At 44.8% G+C, this 19,768-nt stretch overlaps 1 protein-coding gene across 7 annotated transcripts in view; it reads left to right on the top strand.

Moving 5' to 3' along the window:
• LOC140105763 (alpha-2-macroglobulin-like protein 1) overlaps positions 1–19,768 on the top strand; it is a 112,613-nt gene that overhangs the window by 39,825 nt on the left and 53,020 nt on the right. For 2 of the 7 annotated variants that reach the window (XM_072129830.1, XM_072129831.1), the window contains exons 19-22: positions 10,048–10,128; positions 16,619–16,675; positions 17,869–17,962; positions 18,260–18,485. In XM_072129830.1, the coding sequence (XP_071985931.1) occupies positions 10,048–10,128; positions 16,619–16,675; positions 17,869–17,962; positions 18,260–18,485 (458 nt within the window). Of the gene's footprint in view, positions 1–1,215; positions 1,282–10,047; positions 10,129–14,340; positions 14,416–16,618; positions 16,676–17,868; positions 17,963–18,259; positions 18,486–19,768 lie in introns of all 7 variants that reach the window. The other 5 variants (XM_072129833.1, XM_072129832.1, XM_072129835.1 and 2 more) reach the window with 5 other exon arrangements.

Consider the following 19,768-nt stretch of genomic DNA (forward strand, 5'->3'; position numbering starts at 1 on the left):
TGTTACCCCCCGGTGGGGTATGAACATAACTGCCCTTCATATCAAGCCTCATCCCCTCTGCCCTTACATGTATAATACGGTGAACCCCAGTTTTGAAAAATATGGGGGTCTACGCACTGTCATGCCACATAATTAGGGGTGTAGCCAACACTGACATTAGCTTTGTCTTCCTGAATTCTCTGGATATGAAAAATTTGGGGTAGCAATGTATGGACTATATATATATGTATGGATTGTCTGGAGATCACAATGCAGCAGCTCTACAGCCCCCCATATCTAAGCCCCTTGGAGTATGAGTGTGGGGACCCTAACATAACGTAAGATTATTGGTGGTCCAGCAGTCCAGGGTCAGACATTGTTAGTCATTATAGAATCCATACTGGGCGCTAAGACTGTGATCAGATCAACACCAGCCCCAGGAGGTAATAACATAGCGACTGCCCAAATATGACCGTCATACAATGAGAATTACAAAATAATAATAATAATAAAAACACATAAATTATTGATTAACATTGACTAACTCTTTGTGGTAATTATGGAAGGAAAGCAGCTACTCACATGTTATAGTAAGCAGCGGCGATCACTGGACGGCACCGGCACCACACTGTGGATAGAGCTGTGAGGGGGCTTGTTTATTGCAGGATGAGATGTAGTTTATATTTTACTTTTCAGCTGATTCTGGGTATCAGAATATCACTTTGTGTCACCTTTTAAAGGTGAAAAATACAACTTTTAGTATGAAGATATACTGAGAATCACAACTTTTTGATTTTTTTTTGCCAATGGAGCTGCGTGAGGGCTTGGTTTTTGCAGACTGGCTGCTCTGTTGGTAATATATTAGCAGAACGTAATAGACTCTTATGATATCGGGTTTGTGTTAACCTGGTGGCTACCCATAATAGTGTCACAGCAGTCCAGAAAAAGGGAGAGAGATGTCGTGTAAACTAAGAAAATGAAGGACTGAAAGCCAAGATGGCAACAAGAGTATAACAATGAATACATGGAAAGTGTCATATCAGTAATTGTACTGGTTAGGTTCAATGGGCGCATGCAGGTATACGGGACACATCTATAGTAAGTATACACCATATATACATGAACTGGTCTATCAATTTGTCAGGACCTATATGACCACTATATGACTATATACGACCCATAATATATCCTTCACACTACACTCTATATATTAACCCCTTATTTATTCTCCACTAGGAGAAATAACGATGTTAAAGGATATGACAATGAATAAACCGGCCATGACAAGACCAACACCGAGAGGTTTATAAATATTCACCCTATATCCAACCCTACATTCTGTATACTGACCCCTCCTCATATATTCCCCACATTACATTCTATGCTGACCCCCCTCATATATCCTCCACACTACATTCTATATACTGACCCCCTCATATATCCTCCACACTACATTCTATATACTGACCCCCTCATATATCCTCCACACTACATTCTATATACTGACCCCCTCATATATCCTCCACACTACATTCTATATACTGACCCCTCATATATCCTCCACACTACATTCTATATACTGACCCCCTCATATATCCTCCACACCAGGGCCGATTCTAGCATATTTGCTGCCTGAGGCGAATATTAAAATGCTGCCCCCCCCCGTTAAGTAAATCCTAAAACTTTACTAACAACCCTACAGGCAGCTCCCTGACACTGTGTGACTGACTACAGGATCTGAGAGGCATTAGTGGCATCTAGTACCTTATAGATGACAATCCCTTCCATCAGGAGGACTTTATTCCGGGTTCTCCAATCCATGACGTATCACGGCCAGATATCTTCAGCTCCGTGCAGCATCTCCACCCGGCGTCCCTAAAAATACCACAGTCACTTACAGTATAAAGTCTCCTGGATAACAACACTGCGCTCCTAAATAATATATACCCCTCACAACACAACTGACCGCACTCTCCCCACATATAACACATCCCTTCATTATCCCTGCTGTCATATATTTAAAGGCCTCGTTATTCACCACCCAATTAAATTATATACAGATCCCCTACAGCTTAAATAAAATCTTGCCCCACATATACATCCCCCAGCTTAGTAATATACTGTATCCCATATACATCCCCCCAGCTTAGTAATATACTGTATCCCATATACAGTCCCCCCCCAGCTTAGTAATATACTGTACCCGATATACAGCTCCCCCAGCTTAGTAATATACTGTATCCCATATACAGCCCCCCCAGCTTAGTAATATACTGTATCCCATATACATCCCCCCAGCTTAGTAATATACTGTATCCCATATACATCCCCCAGCTTAGTAATATACTGTATCCCATATACATCCCCCCAGCTTAGTAATATACTGCACCCCATATACAGCCCCCCAGCTTAGTAATATACTGTATCCCATATACATCCCCCCAGCTTAGTAATATACTGTATCCCATATACAGTCCCCCCCAGCTTAGTAATATACTGTACCCGATATACAGCCCCTCCAGCTTAGTAATATACTGTATCCCATATACAGCCCCCAGCTTAGTAATATACTGTATCCCATATACATCCCCCCAGCTTAGTAATATACTGTATCCCATATACATCCCCCCAGCTTAGTAATATACTGTATCCCATATACAGTCCCCCCCCAGCTTAGTAATATACTGTACCCGATATACAGCCCCCCCAGCTTAGTAATATACTGTATCCCATATACAGCCCCTGCAGCTTAGTAATATACTGCACCCCATATACAGCCCCCCAGCTTAGTAATATACTGTATCCCATATACATCCCCCTCCCAGCTTAGTAATATACTGTATCCCATATACAGCCCCAGCTTAGTAATATACTGTACCCCATATACAGCCCCCCCAGCTTAGTAATATACTGTATCCCATATACAGCCCCAGCTTAGTAATATACCGTACCCCATATACAGCCCCCCAGCTTAGTAATATACTGTATCCCATATACATCCCCCAGCTTAGTAATATACTGTACCCCATATACAGCCCCAGCTTAGTAATATACTGTACCCCATATACAGCCCCAGCTTAGTAATATACTGTACCCCATATACAGCCCCCCCAGCTTAGTAATATACTGTATCCCATATACAGCCCCCCAGCTTAGTAATATACTGTATCCCATATACAGTTCCCCAGCTTAGTAATATACTGTATCCCATATACAGTTCCCCAGCTTAGTAATATACTGTATCCCATATACAGCCCCCCAGCTTAGTAATATACTGTATCTTATATACATCCCCCCAGCTTAGTAATATACTGTATCCCATATACAGCCCCCCAGCTTAGTAATATACTGTATCCCATATACATCCCCCCAGCTTAGTAATATACTGTATCCCATACACAGCTCCCCAGCTTAGTAATATACTGTACCCCATAGACAGCCCCCCAGCTTAGTAATATACTGTATCCCATATACTGCTCCCCAGCTTAGTAATATACTGTATCCCATATACATCCCCCAGCTTAGTAATATACTGTACCCCATATACAGCCCCCCAGCTTAGTAATTTACTGTATCCCATATACAGCCCCCCAGCTTAGTAATATACTGTACCCCATATACAGCCCCCCCAGCTTAGTAATATACTGTATCCCATATACAGCCCCCCAGCTTAGTAATATACTGTATCCCATATACAGCCCCCCAGCTTATTAATATACTGTATCCCATATACAGCCCCCCAGCTTATTAATATACTGTATCCCATATACAGCCCCCCAGCTTATTAATATACTGTATCCCATATACAGCCCCCCAGCTTAGTAATATACTGTATCCCATATACAGCCCCCAGCTTAGTAATATACTGTATCCCATATACAGCCTCCCAGCTTAGTAATATACTGTATCCCATGTACAGCCCCCCAGCTTAGTAATATACTGTATCCCATATACATCCCCCCAGCTTAGTAATATACTGTATCCCATATACAGCCCCCAGCTTAGTGATATATAATATATAGCATCCCCCCAGTATAAAATAATTATAGCCCCAAATCCCCAAATAAAATATAGCATCCCCTCCCCCTAGTATAAAATAATTATGGCCCCAAATAATATATATAGCATCCCCCCCCCCTAGTATAAAATAATTATGGCCCCAAATAATATATATAGCATCCCCCCCAGTATAAAATAATTATGGCCCCAAATAATACATATAGCACCCCCCCCCCCTAGTATAAGATAATTATGGCCCCAAATAATACATATAGCACCCCCCCCTAGTATAAGATAATTATGGCCCCAAATAATACATATAGCATCCCCCCCCCCCCAGTATAAGATAAGTATGGCCCCAAATAATACATATAGCATCCCCCCCTTAGTATAAGATAATTATGGCCCCAAATAATACATATAGCACCCCCCCCTTAGTATAAGATAATTATGGCCCCAAATAATACATATAGCACCCCCCCCCCTAGTATAAGATAATTATGGCCCCAAATAATACATATAGCACCCCCCCCTAGTATAAGATAAGTATGGCCCAAAATAATACATATAGCATCCCCCCCCCCAGTATAAGATAAGTATGGCCCCAAATAATACATATAGCACCCCCCCCCAGTATAAGATAATTATGGCCCCAAATAATACATATAGCACCCCCCCCCCCTAGTATAAGATAATTATGGCCCCAAATAATACATATAGCACCCCCCCCTTAGTATAAAATAATTATGGCCCCATATGATATCTATAGCGTCCCCCCCTCCCCCAGTATTAAACGTTTTCTAGCCCTGTATAGTACCCCCCCCCCCTCCCAGTATAACATAAAACCTCCCCACATTTAATTAAAGTACTCGAAAAATAATAAAATCATACTCACCTGCAGGCAGCTGCTCCCTCGGCGCGGCTCCGGTCTTCACGCGGCCTTCACTCCGGTCTTCCTGCGTGCCGCGGCTCCGCACAGTGACACAGGCGCATGACGTCATGACGCTTGTGTCACTGCTTAGGACGGAGCGCGCAGCTGCCGGAAAGGCGCTGCGTCACTCCGCATATAAATCGCGCCTGTGTCTTAAAGAGACAGGCGCGATTTATTTAGCTGGTGGGCGATTCGGGCGTTAATGGACGCCCGAATCGCCCACTTTAGAGCGGCAAATTTCGCCGCCCTTTACAGGGACCCGCATTCTGCCGCCTGAGGCGAGATTTTCATCTCGCCTCATGGCAGATGCGGCCCTGCTCCACACTACATTCTATATACTAACCCCCTCATATATCCTCCACACTACATTCTTTATACTGACCCCCTCATATACCCCCCACACTACATTCTATATACTGACCCCCCTCATATATCCTCCACACTACATTCTATATACTGACCCCCTCATATATCCCCCACACTACATTCTATATACTGACCCCCCATATATCCTCCACACTACATTCTATATACTGAACCCCCTCATATATCCTCCACACTACATTCTATATACTGACCCCCTCATATATCCTCCACACTACATTCTATATACTGACCCCCCTCATATATCCTCCACACTACATTCTATATACTGACCCCCCTCATATATCCTCCACACTACATTCTATATACTGACCCCCTCATATATCCTCCACACTACATTCTATATACTGACCCCCCTGATATATCCTCCACACTACATTCTATATACTGACCCCCTCATATATCCTCCACACTACATTCTTTATACTGACCTCCCTCATATATCCTCCACACTACATTCTATATACTGACCCCTCATATATCCTCCACACTACATTCTATATACTAACCCCCTCATATATCCTCCACACTACATTCTATATACTGACCCCCCTCATATATCCTCCACACTACATTCTATATACTGACCTCTCTCATATATCCTCCACACTACATTCTATATACTGACCCCTCATATATCCTCCACACTACATTCTATATACTGACCTCTCTCATATATCCTCCACACTACATTCTATATACTGACCCCTCATATATCCTCCACACTACATTCTATATACTGACCTCTCTCATATATCCTCCACACTACATTCTATATACTGACCCCCTCATATATCCTCCACACTACATTCTATATACTGACCCCCTCATATATCCTCCACACTACATTCTATATACTGACCCCCTCATATATCCTCCACACTACATTCTATATACTGACCCCCTCATATATCCTCCACACTACATTCTATATACTGACCCCCCTCATATATCCTCCACACTACATTCTATATACTGACCCCCCTCATATATCCTCCACACTACATACTATATACTGACCCCCCTCATATATCCTCCACACTACATTCTATATACTGACCCCTCATATATCCTCCACATCACATTCTATATACTGACCCCCCTCATATATCCTCCACACTACATTCTATATACTGACCCCCCTCATATATCCTCCACACTACATTCTATATACTGACCCCCCATATATCCTCCACACTACATTCTATATACTGACCCCTCATATATCCTCCACACTACATTCTATATACTGACCCCTCCTCATATATCCTCCACACTACATTCTATATACTGACCCCTCCTCATATAACCTCCACACTACATTCTATATACTGACCCCCTCATATATCCTCCACACTACATTCTATATACTGACCCCCTCATATATCCTCCACACAACATTCTATATACGGACCCCCTCATATATCCCCCACACTACATTCTATATACTGACCCCCTCATATATCCTCCACACAACATTCTATATATGGACCCCCTCATATATCCCCCACACTACATTCTATATACTGACCCCCCTCATATATCCTCCACACAACATTCTATATACTGACCCCTTCTCATATATCCTCCACACTACATTCTATATACTGACCCCCTCATATATCCTCCACACTACATTCTATATACTGACCCCCTCATATATCCTCCACACTACATTCTATATACTGACCTCTCTCATATATCCTCCACACTACATTCTATATACTGACCCCTCATATATCCTCCACACTACATTCTATATACTGACCCCTCATATATCCTCCACACTACATTCTATATACTGACCCCTCATATATCCTCCACACTACATTCTATATACTGACCCCCTCATATATCCTCCACACTACATTCTATATACTGACCCCCTCATATATCCTCCACACAACATTCTATATACGGACCCCCTCATATATCCCCCACACTACATTCTATATACTGACCCCCTCATATATCCTCCACACAACATTCTATATATGGACCCCCTCATATATCCCCCACACTACATTCTATATACTGACCCCCCTCATATATCCTCCACACAACATTCTATATACTGACCCCTTCTCATATATCCTCCACACTACATTCTATATACTGACCCCCCTCATATATCCTCCACACAACATTCTATATACGGACCCCCTCATATATCCCCCACACTACATTCTATATACTGACCCCCTCATATATCCTCCACACAACATTCTATATACTGACCCCCTCATATATCCTCCACACTACATTCTATATACTGACCTCTCTCATATATCCTCCACACTACATTCTATATACTGACCCCTCATATATCCTCCACACTACATTCTATATACTGACCCCCTCATATATCCTCCACACTACATTCTATATACTGACCCCCTCATATATCCTCCACACTGTATGCTATATACTGCCCCCTCATATATCCTCCACACTACATTCTATATACTGACCTCTCATATATCCTCCACACTACATTCTATATACTGACCCCTCATATATCCTCCACACTACATTCTATATACTGACCCCCTCATATAACCTCCACACTACATTCTATATACTGACCCCTCATATATCCTCCACACTACATTCTATATACTGACCCCCTCATATAACCTCCACACTACATTCTATATACTGACCTCTCTCATATATCCTCCACACTACATTCTATATACTGACCCCTCCTCATATATCCTCCACACTTTATTCTATATACTGACCCCCCTCATATATCCCCCACACTACATTCTATATACTGACCCCTCCTCATATATCCTCCACACTTTATTCTATATACTGATCCCCCTCATATATCCCCCACACTACATTCTATATACTGACCCCCCATATATCCTCCACACTACATTCTATATACTGACCTCCCTCATATATCCTCCACACTACATTCTATATACTGACCCCCTCATATATCCCCCACACTACATTCTATATACTGACCCCTCATATATCCTCCACACTACATTCTATATACTGACCCCCTCATATATCCCCCACACTACATTCTATATACTGACCCCATCTCATATATCCTCCACACTACATTCTATATACTGACCCCCTCATATATCCTCCACACTACATTATACTGCCCCCCTCATATATCCTCCACACTACATTCTATATACTGCCCCCTCATATATCCTCCACACTACATTTTATATACTGACCCCCCTCATATATCCTCCACACTACATTCTATATACTGACCTCCTCATATATCCTCCACACTACATTCTATATACTGACCCCCCTCATATATCCTCCACACTACATTCTATATACTGACCCCCTCATATATCCTCCACACTACATTCTATATACTGACCCCCTCATATATATCCTCCACACTACATTCTATATACTGCCCCCCTCATATATCCTCCACACTACATTCTATATACTGACCTCTCTCATATATCCTCCACACTACATTCTATATACTGACCCCTCATATATCCTCCACACTACATTCTATATACTGACCTCCCTCATATATCCTCCACACTACATTTTATATACTGACCTCTCTCATATATCCTCCACACTACATTCTATATACTGACCCCTCATATATCCTCCACACTACATTCTATATACTGACCCCCTCATATATCCTCCACACTGTATGCTATATACTGCCCCCCTCATATATCCTCCACACTGTATGCTATATACTGCCCCCTCATATATCCTCCACACTACATTCTATATACTGATCCCTCATATATCCTCCACACTACATTCTATATACTGATCCCTCATATATCCTCCACACTACATTCTATATACTGACCCCCTCATATATCCCCCACACTACATTCTATATACTGACCCCCTCATATATCCCCCACACTACATTCTATATACTGACCCCCTCATATATCCTCCACACAACATTCTATATACTGACCGTCTCATATATCCTCCACACAACATTCTATATACTGACACTGCGACACAGACGTGCGACACAATTTGCAAGTTAAATACGGCGTGCGGTCCAAATCAGTCGGACCGACCGCCGGCATGCCCCCTAATTTGTGTCTCAAGGGACTGACACTTGAGAAAGTGTACACATCAGGTGTTTTTGATGACTTATGGGCCAGGTCCGGTCAGACAAAGGGATAAGGTCCAGATTACAGTAAAATCAAAGCGGTTCATAATAACAGAAATCTAGAAGCCACTGCAGAGGTATAATGTAACTCATGAGGGGGCTGTATATGAGTAAACTATGAGGGGTCTGTCTGGGATGCAAAGTCTGTCGCACGCCCCATTGTTAAAGGTGCACCACAAAAAAGTTGGTGAACTCTGTCGGGCCTGAGCGGGGGAGTGACACATTCATGATTTCTGGCGCACGATCTTAGTGAATCGCTGCACGCAGCATTATAGACGGGCAGAGCGCTTTTAGTGAAGTTTTAGTGAAATTTTTTGTTAACCCTTTCTGTTTCATTATAACTAAGAACAATTATTTACTATCCCGGGAAATGGCAGGAGCTACAGCTAGTAGCTAAAGTTCAGGTCTTTTCAGTCTTTTCTTAAACCCAACCACAAGCCGCCATGATGAAGCGCTGGATTTCTGAAGGAGCGTGCACTGACCACCGCTCTGTACTGATATTAAGGACAATCCTTGCAGATTTGGAAATGTTAACACCTATGTGTCAGCTGTATGTGTCTGTCTTTTATAAAATGTTATTATATTCCTCTATTAGGTATAATGCCGAGAGGGAAGATTCCCATGGCTGCACCAGGATTAACAACCAATGCAGTGGGATCAATATTGGGTTCACCAGGTGTCTGATATCCTGTATATACCAAGCCCCCCATAAACCCCCAACTACATTCTATATACTGACCCCCCTAATATATCCTCCACACTACATTCTATATACTGACCCCCCTAATATATCCTCCACTCTACATTCTATATACTGACCCCCCTCATATATCCTCCACACTACATTCTATATACTGACCCCTCATATATCCTCCACACTACATTCTATATACTGACCCCCCTCATATATCCTCCACACTACATTCTATATACTGAGCCCCATATGTCCCCCATACTACATTGTATATACTGACCCCCCTCATATATCCTCCACACTACATTCTATATACTGACCCCTCATATATCCTCCACACTACATTCTATATACTGACCCCCCTCATATATCCTCCACACTACATTCTATATACTGACCCCCCTCATATATCCTCCACACTACATTCTATATACTGAGCCCCCTCATATATCCTCCACACTACATTCTATATACTGACCCCTCATATATCCTCCACACTACATTCTATATACTGAGCCCCATATGTCCCCCATACTACATTGTATAAACTCACCCTTATATATCCCTCACTCTATTCTATATACTGACCCTCCTATATCCCCCACACTACATTGTATATACCAACCCCCATATACCCCTCAATCTACATTCTATATACCCCCTACTACATTCCATATATTGACCCTTATATATCCCCAACTCTACATTCTATACACTGAAGCCCCCCAAATATTGTTAATTGGAACAAAACTTATTGGATATTTTAAACTTAAATAATAAACTGAAAAGTTGGGGGTGTAATATTATTCGGCCCATTTACCTCCAGTGCAGCATACTCCCTCCAGAAGTTCAGTCTCTGATCTCTGAATGATCCATTGTCGTCCTAAATGACTGATGAGGAGAAATATAATCCCCCTGTGTGTAATCAGGTCTCCGTATAAATCCACCTGCTCTGTCATAGTCTCAGGTTCTGCATCATGAAGGAACCCACCAGGCAGGAAGTTTAGAGTCGGATTTGGATCCAAAAGATTTCACAAACTTCAAACAACCTAAGGAGCCGTGTGCAAGTGTCATATTGTAACGGAAGAAGTATCAGACCCTGCAGATCTACTAAGACCCGGCCGTCACTCTAAACCTTATTCTCTTATAAGGAGAAGACTGATCAGAGATGCAGCCAAGAGGTCCACGATCCCCCTGGATGAGCTGCAGAGATCTACAGCCGAGGTGGGAGAGTCCGTCCATAGGACAAGAATCAGTCACTGCACAAATCTGCCCTTTATGGAAGAGCAACAAGAAGAAGCCATTTCTCACAGATATCCAGAAAAAGACACTGGGGAGTCACCAAACATGTGGAAGAAAGTGCTCTGCTCAGAGGAAACCAAAATCAAACTTTTTTGCCACAGCCAAACAATATGGCAACACAGCTCATCCTACTGAAAACCCCATCCCCACTGTCACACATGGCAGGGGCACCATCCCCACTGTCACACATGGCGGGAGCACCATCTCCACTGTCACACATGGCGGGGGCACCATCCCCACTGTCACACATGGCGGAGGGCACCATCCCCACTGTCACACATGGCGGATGGCACCATCCCCACAGTCACACATGGCGGGGGCACCATCCCCACTGTCACACATGGTGGGGGCACCATCCCCACTGTCACACATGGCGGATGGCACCATCCCCACTGTCACACATGGCGGGGGCACCATCCCCACTGTCACACATGGCGGGGGCACCATCCCCACTGTCACACATGGCGGGGGCACCATCCCCACTGTCACACATGGCGGTGGCACCATCCCCACTGTCACACATGGTGGGGGCACCATCCCCACTGTCACACATGGTGGGGGCACCATCCCCACTGTCACACATGGTGGTGGCACCATCCCCACTGTCACACATGGTGGGGGCACCATCCCCACTGTCACACATGGTGGGGGCACCATCCCCACTGTCACACATGGTGGGGGCACCATCCCCACTGTCACACATGGTGGGGGCACCATCCCCACTGTCACATATGGTGGGGGCACCATCCCCACTGTCACATATGGTGGGGGCACCATCCCCACTGTCACACATGGCGGTGGCACCATCCCCACTGTCACACATGGTGGGGGCACCATCCCCACTGTCACACATGGTGGGGGCACCATCCCCACTGTCACACATGGTGGGGGCACCATCCCCACTGTCACACATGGTGGGGGCACCATCCCCACTGTCACACATGGTGGGGGCACCATCCCCACTGTCACATATGGTGGGGGCACCATCCCCACTGTCACACATGGTGGGGGCACCATCCCCACTGTCACATATGGTGGGGGCACCATCCCCACTGTCACACATGGCGGGGGCACCATCCCCACTGTCACACATGGTGGGGGCACCATCCCCACTGTCACACATGGCGGTGGCACCATCCCCACTGTCACACATGGCGGGGGCACCATCTCCACTGTCACACATGGTGGTGGCACCATCCCCACTGTCACACATGGTGGTGGCACCATCCCCACTGTCACACATGGCGGTGGCACCATCCCCACTGTCACACATGGCGGGGGCACCATCCCCACTGTCACACATGGCGGGGACACCATCTCCACTGTCACACATGGCGGTGGCACCATCCCCACTGTCACACATGGTGGTGGCACCATCCCCACTGTCACACATGGCGGTGGCACCATCCCCACTGTCACACATGGTGGGGGCACCATCCCCACTGTCACACATGGCGGGGGCACCATCCCCACTGTCACACATGGCGGGGGCACCATCCCCACTGTCACACATGGCGGGGGCACCATCCCCTCTGTCACACATGGCGGGAGCACCATCTCCACTGTCACACATGGTGGGGGCACCATCCCCACTGTCACACATGGTGGCGGCACCATCCCCACTGTCACACATGGCGGGGGCACCATCCCCACTGTCACACATGGTGGGGGCACCATCCCCACTGTCACACATGGTGGTGGCACCATCCCCACTGTCACACATGGTGGTGGCACCATCCCCACTGTCACACATGGTGGTGGCACCATCCCCACTGTCACACATGGCGGTGGCACCATCCCCACTGTCACACATGGCGGGGGCACCATCCCCACTGTCACAAATGGCGGGGGCACCATCCCCACTGTCACACATGGCGGGGGCACCATCCCCACTGTCACACATGGCGGGGGCATCATCTCCACTGTCACACATGGCGGGGGCACCATCTCCACTGTCACACATGGTGGTGGCGACATCTCCAGTCACACATGGTGGTGGCGACATCTCCACTGTCACACATGGTGGGGGCACCATCCCCACTGTCACACATGGTGGTGGCGACATCCCCACTGTCACACATGGTTGTGGCACCATCCCCACTGTCACACATGGTGGTGGCACCATCCCCACTGTCACACATGGTGGGAGCACCATCTCCACTGTCACACATGGTGGGGGGCAGCATCATGGTTTGGGCTTTTCTTCAGCAGGGACAGAGAAGATGGTTAAAATTGATTGGAAAATGGAGCCAAATACAGGACTATTCTGGAAGAGAACCTGTTGGTGTCTGCAAAGGACCCGAGACTGGGACGGAGATTAAACTTCCAACAAGACAATGATCCCAAACATAAAGCAAAATCTACAATGGAAGTTCAAAATATCCAATAAATTTCATTCCACTTGTTGATTCTTCACCAAAAAATTTAAATTTTATATCTTTATGTGGCAAAAGGTAGAAAAGATTAAGAAGGCTGACGACCTTTGTAAGTCCCTGTAACACAGAATGTATATGCAGCTCTGGAAGTGCTGCTGAGGGAACAGAATGTTAGGGGGATCAGAGACAAAACTCCAAGTCCAATAGTTCTGAGATGAGAATCTCATTTATTGTATGAAGCACATATCAGGTACCTCCATTTAGTTGGTACAACACAAAGCAAGTCAGTTGTGGGAGCAAGTAAACTGTGCAAAGATGGAGCTGCTATGACCTGTGGAACAATCTATGGGCCCTGTGGTCAGAGTGTCAGTAATGGGGTGACCACCCTGGTGGCATCCATACATTCTCTGCGTGCCTCTCTCTATATGTGACCTAGTGCCATGAATGTATACGGCCAGTAATGATAGTGGTTGGAATATAATCTACAACTGAACTTTAATGTCACTCTACTCACCAGGACGCCGCGTGTATAAAGCGAAGAGGCCTCAGGGAGTAGCACCCGGAGCAACTATGGAAGCTTCTGCAGAAGAAGGTCCAAGCCTGATAACATTTACTAGATACATGAGACCTCCACATGACATTCTATATACTGACCCCCCTCATATATCCTCCACACTACATTCTATATACTGACCCCCCTCATATATCCTCCACACTACATTCTATATACTGACCCCCCTGATATATCCTCCACACTACATTTTATAAACTGCCCCCCCCCTCATATATCCTCCACACTACATTCTATATACACCCCCCTCATATATCCTCCACACTACATTCTATATACTGACCCCCTCATATATCCATCACACTACATTCTATATACTGACCCCCCTCATATATCCTCCACACTACATTCTATATACTGACCCCCCTCATATATCCTCCACACTACATTCTATATACTGACCCCCCTCATATATCCATCACACTACATTCTATATACTGCCCCCCTCATATATCCTCCACACTACATTCTATATACTGACCCCCCTCATATATCCTCCACACTACATTCTATATACTGACCCCCCTCATATATCCTCCACACTACATTCTATATACTGCCCCCCTCATATATCCTCCACACTACATTCTATATACTGACCCCCCTCATATATCCTCCACACTACATTCTATATACTGACCCCCCTCATATATCCTCCACACTACATTCTATATACTGACCCCCCTCATATATCCTCCACACTACATTCTATATACTGACCCCCTCATATATCCTCCACACTACATTCTATATACTGACCCCCTCATATATCCTCCACACTACATTCTATATACTGACTTCTCTCATATATCCTCCACACTGCATTCTATATACTGACCCCCCTCATATATCCTCCACACTACATTCTATATACTGACCCCCCTCATATATCCTCCACACTACATTCTATATACTGACCCCCCTCATATATCCATCACACTACATTCTATATACTGCCCCCCTCATATATCCTCCACACTACATTCTATATACTGACCCCCCTCATATATCCTCCACACTACATTCTATATACTGACCCCCCTCATATATCCTCCACACTACATTCTATATACTGACCCCCCTCATATATCCTCCACACTACATTCTATATACTGACCCCCCTCATATATCCTCCACACTACATTCTATATACTGACCCCCCTCATATATCCTCCACACTACATTCTATATACTGACCCCCCTCATATATCCGTCACACTACATTCTATATACTGACCCCCCTAATATATCCTCCACACTACATTTTATATACTGACCCCCCTCATATATCCTCCACACTACATTTTATATACTGACCCCCTCATATATCCTCCACACTACATTTTATATACTGCCCCCCTCATACATCCTCCACACTAAATTCTATATATGACCCCCCTCATATATCATCCACACTACATTCTATATACTGACCCCCTCATATATCCTTCACACTACATTTTATATACTGCCCCCCCTCATATATCCTCCACACTACATTCTATATACTGACCCCTCCTCATATATCCTCCACACTACATTCTATATACTGACCTCCCTCATATATCCTCCACACTACATTCTATATACTGACCCCCTCATATATCCTCCACACTACATTCTATATACTGACCCCCTCATATATCCCCCACACTACATTCTATATACTGACCCCCTCATATATCCCCCACACTACATTCTATATACTGACCCCCTCATATATCCTCCACACTACATTTTATATACTGTCCCCCCTCATATATCCTCCACACTACATTTTATATACTGACCCCTTATATATCCTCCACACTACATTTTATATACTGACTCCCTCATATATCCTCCACACTACATTCTATATACTGACCCCCTCATATATCCCCCACACTACATTCTATATACTGACCCCCTCATATATCCCCCACACTACATTCTATATACTGACCCCCTCATATATCCTCCACACTACATTTTATATACTGCCCCCCCTCATATATCCTCCACACTACATTTTATATACTGACCCCTTATATATCCTCCACACTACATTCTATATACTGACCCCCTCATATATCCATCACACTACAGTCTATATACTGACCCCCCTCATATATCCTCCACACTACTATATATATATACACACACACACATCTTTCATATATCCATTAGCTGTGTATGTGATGTAAATGTTCTATTTATATTCTGTTCTACTATATCCATATAGGAAGTATTGTTATGGATTCTGAAGCAACATCTGGAGGGAGCCCAATGAGTGAAAAAGGTCTGTATATTCTAACCCTGCCCCATCACATATATATTTCCTCCACACTACATTCTATATACTGACCCCCTCATATATCCTCCACACTACATACTATATACTGACCCCCCTGATATATCCTCCACACTACATTCTATATACTGACCCCTCATATATCCTCCACACTACATTCTATATACTGACCCCTCATATATCCTCCACACTACATTCTATATACTGACCCCCCTCATATATCCTCCACACTACATTCTATATACTGACCCCCCTCATATATCCTCCACACTACATTCTATATACTGACCCCCCTCATATATATCCTCCACACTACATTCTATATACTGACCCCCCTCCTATATATCCTCCACACTACATTCTATATACTGACCTCCTCATATATCCTCCACACTACATTCTATATACTGACCTCCTCATATATCCTCCACACTACATTCTATATACTGACCTCCTCATATATCCTCCACACTACATTCTATATACTGACCCCCTCATATATCCTCCACACTACATTCTATATACACCCCCCTCATATATCCTCCACACTACATTCTATATACTGACCCCCTCATATATCCTCCAGACTACATTCTATATACTGCCCCCCTCATATATCCTCCACACTACATTCTATATACTGACCCCCCTCATATATCCTCCACACTACATTCTATATACTGACCCCCTCATATATCCCCCACACTACATTCTATATACTGCCCCCCCATATATCCTCCACACGACATTCTATATACTGACCCCCTCATATATTCTCCACACTACATTCTATATACTGACCCCCTCATATATCCCCCACACTACATTCTATATACTGACCCCCTCATATATCCCCCACACTACATTCTATATACTGACCCCCTCATATATCCTCTACACTACATTCTATATACTGACCTCCCTCATATATCCTCCATACTACATTCTATATACCGACCCCCTCATATATCCTCCACACTACATTCTACATACTGACCCCTCCTCATATATCCCCCACACTACATTCTATTTACTGACCCCCCTCATATATCCTCCACACTACATTCTATATACTGACCCCCTCATATATCCTCCACACTACATTCTATATACTGCCCCCCCCCCCCCCCCCATATATCCTTGTGGTGAGTGAAGCCTCTTCTCTCCTCCTCCCTCATTAGACTTTGATGCTGATGATGTTGATGATGGTGGGAGCAGTTCTGGGCCTCGCGTCTTATTCCCGGCCACTTGGCTGTGGGAGCTGAAGGAAGTGCCGTAAGTCTTTTTGTCCTGATCATTTCACTCTCGAATTAGATACTTTACTTTGCTCGTCCCATTGAATCCTGTCAGATATAGTCAGTTATGATCCAGCCACTGCTCCTTGTAGCATATCTATCGAGCATTCATCCTGCAGACTTGTCTGCTCGCTCCAAAATTACTCTATAAACGCTCTATTTTTCCTTATTGATCCCCAATCGAGGAACAGTGTACATTGATTGTGTCTCATTAATCCTGAAAAAACCAGAGGGTCTTCATGTTCTCATATTGCCTCCCTTCCTTCATTGTCCACAGTAAATCTGGTTCTGCTGAGATGAAAGTGTCTGTCCCAGATACTATGACGGAGTGGAGCACCCAGATGCTCTGTGCTGGACCTGGAGGTCTAGGTCTCTCTCCAACTGTTCACCTCAAAAGCTTCCAGCCCTTCTTTATAGATCTCACCCTACCTTACTCAGTGAAGAGAGGAGAAAGCTTCCCACTCAGAGCCTCAGTCTTCAACTACCTGAGTCATCCTATGATGGTAAGTGTTCTCCTGGTGTGTGCCCTGGACCCCTCCAAAAAAAACCTCGACCACCTCTAGAATGTAACTAGAGCAGCCCAAAATCCCATGTGATGCCACAAGTAACCGTGATACGACCCAGTAGTGGTGTTTTGTCTAAATGTGTCACCTGCTCCTAACTGCACCCTGACGCAATAAAGAAAGATGTGAGGTAGGTAGGAATGAGGATACATTGTACATAAACAATCAAAGCCATTTACTTAATCAAACAGTTGAAATTTCACGCAGTACCTTCAGAACTGTGCTAGGTATAGGATAGTGTGCCCACCCCAATATGCCATAGTTGATAAGGTTGAAAAAAGACGCACGTCCAAACAAATGTTTTTTTTCCATAACCCTTGATATTTTTGTTCTCAAGAAAGACATTCAGCCCTCTCTCCAAAATGTACAAAGAATCCGTGATAACAACCTCCTGCGGCAGAGAGTTCCATTAACTCACTACTCTTATAGTAAAGAATCCCTGTTTATGGCAATGGTAGAACCTCCTCTCCACTAGGTGTAGATGATGCCCCCTGTCTATGGTGACGGTAGAGCCTCCTCTCCTCTAGGTGTAGATGATGCCCCCTGTCTATGGTGATGGTAGAACCTCCTCTCCTCTAGGTGTAGGGGATGCCCCCTGTATATGGTGATGGTAGAACCACCTCTCCTCTAAGTGTAGAGGATGCCCCCTGTCTATGGTGATTGTAGAATATCCTCTCCTCTAGGTGTAGAGGATGCCCCATGTCTATGGTGATGGTAGATCCTTCTCTCCTCTAGGCGTAGAGGATGCCCCCTGTCTATGGTGATGGTACAACCACCTCTCTAGGTGTAGAGGATGTCCCCTGTCTATGGTGATGGTAGAACCTCCTCTCCTCCAGGTGTAGAGGATGCCCCCTGTCTATGGTGATGGTAGAACCTCTTCTCCTCTAGGTGTAGAGGAGGCCCCCTGTCTATGGTGATGGTAGAACCTCTTCTCCTCTAGGTGTGGAGGATGCCCCCTGTCTATGGTGATGGTAGAACCTCCTCTCCTCCAGGTGTAGAGGATGCCCCCTGTCTATGGTGATGGTAGAACCTCCTTTCCTCTAGGTGTAGATGATGCCCCCTGTCTATGGTGATGGTAGAACCTCCTTTCCTCTAGGTGTAGAGGATGCCCCCTGTCTATGGTGATGGTAGAACTGCCTCTCCTCTTGGTGTAGAGGATGCCCCCTGTCTATGGTGATGGTAGATCCTCCTCTCTTCTAGGTGTAGAGGATGCCCCCTGTCTA

This window comes from Engystomops pustulosus, chromosome 11, assembly GCF_040894005.1.
Source record: "Engystomops pustulosus chromosome 11, aEngPut4.maternal, whole genome shotgun sequence".
Classification (NCBI taxonomy): Eukaryota; Metazoa; Chordata; class Amphibia; order Anura; family Leptodactylidae; genus Engystomops; species Engystomops pustulosus.